General features: G+C 49.7%; 1 protein-coding gene across 1 annotated transcript in view; it reads right to left on the bottom strand.

Annotated features, from left to right (window-relative positions):
- The window catches only part of LMX1B (LIM homeobox transcription factor 1 beta), a 110,097-nt gene extending 101,766 nt beyond the window's left edge, over positions 1-8,331 (bottom strand). The window contains exons 1-2 of the mRNA XM_087753081.1: positions 7,891-8,331; positions 7,363-7,549 (exon numbers count right to left, since the gene is read on the bottom strand). Coding sequence (XP_087609207.1) covers positions 7,363-7,549; positions 7,891-8,029 — 326 coding nt within the window. The 5' untranslated portion in view covers positions 8,030-8,331. The remainder of the gene's footprint in view (positions 1-7,362; positions 7,550-7,890) is intronic.
- Positions 8,332-8,585: the final 254 nt, after the last annotated feature.

Below are 8,585 nucleotides of genomic sequence, written 5' to 3'. Positions count from 1 at the left end.
GTTCATATTTAAAAAAAAAAAAAAAAAAAAAAAGTCAAAGATCTGCCTCAATTTTATGTTTAATTTAAAGAGGCATCTAGAAACAGTGAATAATTTGCCTGAACAAGGCATGCAAGGTTTAGATCTATATGAGCATGCACGTTAAAAACACCAAAGAGCATTACATTTAAAACCAAAAGTCAGCTCATTTTACCTTACAAGTATTGTCATTTTTTTCTCTCTTATGGTCTCTATTCTCAAACTCAGAAGTCTAGCTTTACTCTCAACATTTACTTTAAATTAGATATTAAGTTGCTCACGTTTTTTTTTTTTTTTTTACTTAGTTACTAATGGAGAAAAGTGATGCCTCCTTCCCTAAATGTTACCAGTGCTGTTAAAGCTCCCACTGCTGCAAAATAATCTTATCTCCCTGCTACATTTTTTAAAATATCTTAACTCAGAAAACACCTCTGCTTTCTAAAAAAAAAAACCTCTAATATGTTTTCATCAAACAAAATTCAGTTTTAATTCATAGCTTTAGATATAGCATACCACAATTACATAGTCCGCAAGGTGTATATTCAGTAATCGTTCCCTGCCCACTTGATATATTTATTCCAATTCGCTTAAAGAAAGGAAATTTCTGTTCTTAATTGCACCCATCTAAATCCAAAGTAACTCCTCCAGTTTCATTATTTGGCTGCTAGAGACTCAGCTGTCAAGGTTCACGTCACATTGTTACTTATAACTAACCTTATTCTTTGTTTCAGAACAAATGTGGAGTTTTTATATTTTGTAATGAACAAGAAACTGTCATTTTATTATGAGTCAATCTTTGCCTCGTGAGTAATGCAATCATCCCCAAATCATGCCAAAAAAACCTTTCTACCACACTAAACCATCCAAGAGCAATACCCGGTTTGTTTACCTTTACTGGAGATTACTGTACAATTCACTTCACAGTTTCATTTATTTACTTGCTTGCTTTCTTACCTCACTTGAGCAATAACGTGACATATCACACGGGCAAAAAAATGTAGGCAAAGAGAAGCATTTATCCCTGTTTTTTCTGCAAGTATGTCGTTTGACCTAGTACACCCTTTACAGAGGATACCGTAACCGTCTTTTTCCATCTCGCTGGGGTTTAAAATTCACAGCCTTTTTGTGAATCTGCATTTTATGCAACCTGTGACATGGTCCAAGCCAGCCCAAGCAGTAGAAAATCCCTTTCTGGTATTATCACGAAATATTACTGTTATATTTACACACCACATTCTTCCAAAACTGCCACAAAAACTGAACAGCGCAAGGAGTATTATGCAAACCAAACAGACATAAAATGTACTTGCCTGCTCTTAGCCTAGCAATGATAAGAAAAATGAAGTATTTTACTTATCCCTCTCTGTCCCCCCAAATCACCCCACCGAGCACGCCAGCAGACGGCCGTGGGCTTCTCCACGCGTGTGTGCCGGGGTGGGAGGTGTACGCGCGCGTCTGCGCGCCCAAACGCCCCCCCCGCCCGCTCCCCAGCGCGGTGGCTCTTGGCGTGGATGTCATTGCTCCCAGGGAGGGCCCCGTCCACTTCTCTTGTGCACGGAAACCTCCCGCTGACTTGCACACTGAGTACGTGGGGAACTCAAGCTCTCATCCAATAATTTACTGTATCTGCTGTATTGTTCATTCTGGGAGAAGGAGGTATTAAATAAAACGAAATCAAGTCCTGTTACAACAAGAAGTAGCAGATTTAGTATAAATTTAAATTTTGTCTGGAATGAAAAATAAAAGTCACAGCTGCATTACAAAAAGCATACTCCTTTTTCTCCTGCATATTTCTTCCCAACTATCGGACTAAATTAAGCTGCCTCTTGTTGTTACTAAATATGCGCCCACCTTTCAAGTTCACCAGAGTAGTACGCGTTTTAAGATGTACCATGCTTTATAGGTTGCTCCATAATGGAGGCAAGCAAGAGGGGTATATATTTACAACTGAAATACACTAATAATTAGTCTAAGGAGAGACATTATAATCCAGCTATTTTAGCATGATATATTATTGATAGTTGAAAAGGTGTGATGTACACCTTTGAACTAGTTCAAAAGTTTAGGCCAAAAAATGATAGATGTGATTTCTAAACAGAATATAAAATGTTCCCATTTGTTACATATTTCAGTGAAGAAATTTTTGCAGTGTATTCATATTTATTGGCTATTTTTTCTCAGGTTAGTAGTTAAGCATTATAAATTATCCTCTTATTAATCTAATTGCATATTGCCTACATTGCAAAAAGATCCTCCCTATCATTTTCTACCATGGATTAGTGCAAATTACGTATTAACGTTGCAATTATTTTGTCCAATAAGGTTACCACAGTTGTAGCAGAAAACCAAAATGTCTCCCCAAATTCTCAAAGCACGTTCCATTCCAGGTCCCCGCTAGTATTTACTCAGCCTAACCCCTAACCAGCCCTAGGCTCGTGGCTGGCCCTGCCGGGCCAGTGCCGCCCCAGCGCCCGTGCCGTTATCTGCCCCGCAGCCTCCCCGCGCGCTGCAGAGATGAATTCCTGCTGACACGGGGGACCTGCGGGGGCTCTGCCCGATCGCGGCTACTCTGATGACGTCATCGGCAGAAATAACAGCTACATTTCCTCAGTGCTCCCGCTTTTGGAACTGTTTCGAAGTGCTACGAAAGCCTGATCACACAGAGAATTTTTAAGCAGGCTGCTGTGTCTGATAGTGCAGGGCTGGTTGGATTTTCAGCAAAAATGCCGGAGTATTTCAGCAACTTTTAAAGGCATTTTTCGTGGATGACATAACTTTAATCATTACTCCATGTCCTGGGCATGTGCTTAGGCTACTCCTCATCTCTAAGTTTCAGTCAGTTTTTATGCTGTTTCCTACTGACACACGCACAGGGGCCAGTGCCAGGCTGGCACGAGAGGCAAACGAAACGGAGGGGGACACCACTGCTCTACACAATTTTGCCGAGTTCAGATGATGAACGATTGCACTGATGAGTGTAACAGCGCGCCTGGTGCTCCTCAGTTTAAAAAAAATGTAAAGCTGAAAACAAATAAAATCTTCCTGTTCGCAAATAGTTATTACCCATTCTGCATGTAGCAGAATCTGGGAGCTCAAGTCACCTCTTGTACCACGGATCCTGCCTACATTCCACAGCCTGCGCTCACGACAGACATGCGCTCGCTCTCTCTGGAAGAAAAACAACATTCACAAAAATAAGAGACATTTACTAATAGGAAGCTTTTGTCTTATTTCAAATACAAAACACAACCAAACTGGGAAACATCAGCCTCAGTATTATACTCATGTGAAAGAATTTCCAAAATCTGGAGAGGGTAACGTTCCCCTACAGCAACGAAGCTTCGCAGCATTTTCTTTCCTCCCTGCGAGGTAGATGCTGCTCTGTGCTGATTGTACATAAAAAATAAGCCCAGTCACTGACAAGAAAGGGCTCAAAGACGGAGAACGAGCAATATACCAGAAATATACGGAAAGTCTAAGGATGCTAAAACAATGCCTGACATATCTTGAAGAATCTAACAAAAATCTAAATATTTCTCTTTCCCACCCTAAGCAAAACTTAGAATGCACTAATGAAAAATCATGAAATAGCAACTGTGATTGTTTGCTGTCCTATCCCTTGAATAAATGACCTCTTTACAGCCTTTATTTCCAGAATTCCATTCCTAGAATAGGAATATGGATCTTTCTAGAAATTATATGCATTTCTTACATATGAAACATGCAACCTGAAACAGTTATTTTTCATAGCATATCTTTTTTTAGTATCAGCAATAACTAGGGCAAATCGTTACCTAACACTGAGTAGTGAGATAAAAACAAACCAGAAAAGCACAGTCACAAAAAAATGAAAATATACAAATGGTAAAGAAATGTAATATTTCTAATTATTAATGTTTTATAGCAGGAAGCACTGTTATGAGTGGTACAATAAATAAATAAATTCATTTAAGCAAAGAACCAGAATGTAACTACTGCAACCCCCCTATTTTTGATAAACATTGATTCTGAAGGTTTCAGTTTGTCAGAAAGAAAACTTCTTTTAAAGAAAAAAAGTGTAAATGTAAGGTTCCAAACGTGCAACAATCCTGCAATTTGGCAAAGCTCTCATTAAAATCAAAGAGATTCTGTTTGACTTGGGCTTGTGAGAGTCAGCCTCTCTGGTGCCATTGTACTACTCTATTTTTTTCCCCTTAAAAACCTTGCAATCAAATGTACCTGTGACCCTCAAAACCTTACATTTTAGCAAAATAAGTACTTTGCATTAAATCAAAAGATCAGGATGTACTCGTGAAAAAAATTTTTTTAATCTCTTGTATAAAAAGAGTCTAAAATACAGGCATAGCTTGTCCCGCTGCTGTACCGATGATATTTTTGTGATAAATGACACTTATCAGGCACCTCTGACTACTTCAAACTGTGCTTGGGCCACTAATTCATCTCCCCCAGGATTTATTCTAATATTCCGAGCATGGGGGTATCTTCAAACAGCCAACATTTTTATTAAAAAAAAAAAAAAGAAAAAAAAGGAAAAATGTTTTCGCCCTTCCCCCTAATGTGAAATGCCCTCATCCAAGGATGGGCAGTAATCATTCCTGACCCAGTGAAAGGTTTAAGGTCTGATATCTGACCCATCAGAAGCTTGCTTTCATTAGAAAGACGACACACCAGTTTTCCAAAGATATACACACAGCACTTGATTATAGTCCTCGGAGTTCTGGAGAAATCTGACCTTTAAATTACATTACTACGTACAGAAAAATCTATTTAAAGCAAATTTCAGTAACTAAGATATTTAAGTAATCTTTATTCTTTCTCTCTTTTTTTTTCCCCCCCCAGAGATCTGTAAATAGGACTCAGGATAACAAAAAGCATCTGATTTTACTGATACCGGTCTTCCTCTGTACTGGTACCGTTCCGTTTCACTACTCCAAAGCATACAGGCATTTTACATCCCGCTATGTTACAGCGCAGGGTGATGGCTGTAGCAGCACGCTGGAGACGACTTGCACAACTTGCTCATGGCTTCACTCCTCCCTCCGCACTCTTACTGATAAAACTGATCATCTGCATTGCATTGCACAGCCCAGGAGAACTGCTTGCACGGATGAATAGCTATTTTTATCCTTTAGCTATCAAAAAAGAATACTTCTTCGAGTCTAAAAGGTAGCAGACAGGGAAAGCGCACAAACAATGTCAGTGTAGTTTCACATGTTTGCTCTTTCGGGCTAATAAAATTTCAGAGAAAACAAATTTTGATTTACCGTGTCTCCCCTCCCCTTTCCATGAGCTGCTGCTGCTGTCAGTCCTTAGGGGCACACACAGCAGGTTACCATGTAATGTCACACTAGGTGCTGGGATTCAACAAAGGCTAACATGTTGATATCTTTTTATTGCTCGTCAGCCTGGTTACCCCATTTCCCCCCTAAACAATTGGACACCTTTGATAATAAAGAAAGTTCTGAAGCGGTGACATTTCTATTTTCAGTCAGAAAAGTATTTTTCTTTTTACAAATCAATAGTCTACGATCTTGCTTTTTAAGTAGCAAAGTGCGATCCTTTGTTTTACAGAAACTAGAGATGGGACTTAGAAGGTACATTTGTTGGCAATTAATATAAATATTTACATTGCCAAATAATGCTTTTTTAGGTTGCCTAAAGACTATTCTAAATTCTTTCCTAATTAACAAAAATATCTAAGGTAGTACTACCTAGAGAGGCAGAAATTTCATTGATCTACAACTACAGCTACCACGAGGTGTTTTATTTTGCGTAGAAGTAAAAAGACAAAGTCCGTGGATATGCTCCCTACGCAGGGGTATGAGAAAGCACAGATAATGCTGAAGCCCCGGCCCCTGAGAGGGCAGGATCGCGGCGGCCCAGCGGAGGCAAGCTCCGGGTTATTTTCCTGTGAAGCGCCCAGGCCCGTGGAAGACTCTCTGGTAGCGTGCTGGTGAGGGCTGCACTACGAAATAACACGTTTTGTTGTAATTCCTAAACAGGGGGACATTTATCTGGGCCATTTATACAAGAGTTATAACCCTAACAATATTTATACTCAGCATGTCATGTTAGCATTTACTACCAGTTTCCATGGAGATGGATTTTCATGCTGTAGCTATGAAATGCACATTGTTGCCACTAAGCCACTTCAGGCCTTTCTGGAAGCCTGCTGAATGCCTGACAAAAGTTGATGCAAACCAATAGTTGTTGTTCTTTGTTTGTTGCCAGACTTCTAGCAGAGCCATATTATGTCCTAGTGATTGAAGTGCCCATGTTCGCCCCCCTCCCGGCACAAAAAGGATCCTCAATTTCGGTGACAAGCATGAAGTGGGCTTCTGCAGGGGAGGACAAACACGGCGCGGGGCAGGGGCTCCGTCTCCACGCAGGGACGCGGCGCGGCGGGGGGCCGCCTCCCGACAAAGCCTGACATTTGGGGATAAAGCCTAAGTAAAATAAAGCGCGGGCAGCGCCCGGCCCGGGAGGGACGGAGCCAGCGCCGGGCTCCTCCTGCCGCGGCCGGCCGCGGAGGCACGGCCGGCGCCAGTCCCCGCGGCTGGGCCCCGCGGGCATCGCCGCGGCCGCCCGCGCACCCTCCGCTCCCGGCGGCGGCTCGGCGGGAAGGCGGCGGCCCCGCGCCCGGGCTGGCCCCGCCGGGCTGGCCCGCGGGCGCGCACCGACGGCCCCGCCGGGCCCCGCTCGGGCGGCCCGGCCCCGCCGCCGGGCAGCCGACATCGGCCGCCGCGCTCCGCGGGCGGGTCAGCGCCCGGGCCGGCCCCGCTCCCCGGGGCTCCCGGCGCGGCTGCGGGCGGCGGCGGGACACTGCTCGTCCCGGGCAGAAGGGCCCCGCGGGGCGGCCCCGAGCGCGGCGCTGCCCCGAGCGCGGCGCTGCCCGGCCGACCACAGCCGCGGCGGGCCGGGCCGAGCGGGGCAGAGCCGGGCCGGGGCGAAACGGGGCCGCCCTGCCGCCGCCGCCCTCCGACGGCGCCACAGGGTCCCGGACCGCGGCGGGTCCGAGCGCTGCGGAGGCCAGGGGGCAGCTCCCTGCTTGGGACGGGCGCTGCGGCTCAAAGTTTCTCCGGGCCCGCCCGCTGCCGCCCGGCCCCCGCCCGCGGCGCCGGGGTACCCGCTCGCCGGGGTACCCGCTCGCCGGGGCCGCCACCCGCGCGGCCGCGGGCCCCGGCGCGGCGTTTCCCCGCTCCGCCAGGCTCTGGGCGGCGGCCCGCTCAGAAACACGCTCCGAGCCCGCAGCGCGCCGCGGGGCCGGGCCGGACCGGGCCGCCAGGGCTCCCCCGCCGGCGACGGCACCGCGCCGGGCCCCGCCGAGCCCCGCCGCGCTCTTACTGTTGGTAGTCCTGCTTGCAGTAGAGCTTTCGGTCCCGGAAGTAGCAGCTGGTGGTGAGGGCTTGCTGACACGCCGCGCACTGCAGGCACTCCTCATGCCAGGAGGACTCGTTCACCCGCATCAGAAACCGGTCCGAGATGGGCCGCTGGCAGCCCTCGCAGACGGCCTGGTGCTGGCAGTCCGACCCTGCGAACGGCAGAGAGCGGCGTGAAGAGCCTGCCCGGCCCCGCTCCCGGCCCCGCTCCCCCCGACCCGACCCCGGTCCCGCTCCCCCGGCCCCGGGGCAGCCGGTGGGCAGCGCAGCCCGGCCGGCCCCGCAGCTCGGCGGCATCAAGCTTGACGGCCGCCGCCGAGCCCGCGCCCCGCAAACGTCGGTGAGAAAGTTCCGCGCCCGCCAGCAGCCCGGGGCGAGGCGGCCGCAGCCCGCAGCGGCCCGGCCGGGCCCCGCCGGAGCGCAGCCCCGGGCCCCGAGCGGAGCACAGGGGCCGACCGCTTTTGGCGCAGCCGAGAAGCGAGTGGCAACTCACCCAGCAGCACTCCTAACGTGGCCGGACCCGAGCGCAGAGGGTGGTCTTCCATTTTAATACCGTCCAGCATCTTTGAGCAGTCCGACTGGCCCCGCGTAAAGCACCTTTCCAAGGACTCGGGACCTGTTGCGATGTCCATGGGGCGGGCGGCGGCGCTGCCCGGCGCTCCGGGGCGGCGGGGGAGAGGCGCTGCCGGGCGGCGGGGCCGGCTCAGCCCCGCGTCTGGCCGAGCTCGGGGACACTCTGCGGCCGGGAGGAGGGAGTCGCTTTTATTTTTATCTGGGAGACATGAGGAGCGTTTCCTGCCCGGGCTTCCAGAGACGGGGGGCAGAGGAAAGAGCCGGCGCCGCTGCCCATGGGGGCAGCCCGCGCTACACGGGCGCGCACATGCCGCGCACAGGGCGCAGCGCAGCCCGCGGTGTCACCTGCTCGCCGGCAGCGCCGCTGCCCCACGCCCTCCGCGGAGGGCCCTCCCGGGGCCGGGCCGGGCGGAGCGGCGCGGCGGGGCCGGGCGGGGCGGCGGGGCTTCCCCGGCGCTCCGCAGCCCATGTGCCATGCGGCGTCCCGAGGAGCCGCGCCGTTTAGAGCAGGGGCCGCGGCGGAGGAACACACCCCCCGGCGCCTCACCCCTCCTCAAACTTGCTGACATTTGAACTCCATTGGTGCGCGCCGTATCGCTGCGCCGCGGTGATCCG

This window comes from Nipponia nippon, unplaced genomic scaffold (assembly GCF_047370975.1).
Source record: "Nipponia nippon isolate SJK-2023a ecotype South Korea unplaced genomic scaffold, ASM4737097v1 scaffold_16, whole genome shotgun sequence".
Taxonomy (NCBI): Eukaryota; Metazoa; Chordata; class Aves; order Pelecaniformes; family Threskiornithidae; genus Nipponia; species Nipponia nippon.
Note: the sequence above shows the minus strand (reverse complement) of the source record. Positions and strands in the feature narration are given on the sequence as shown.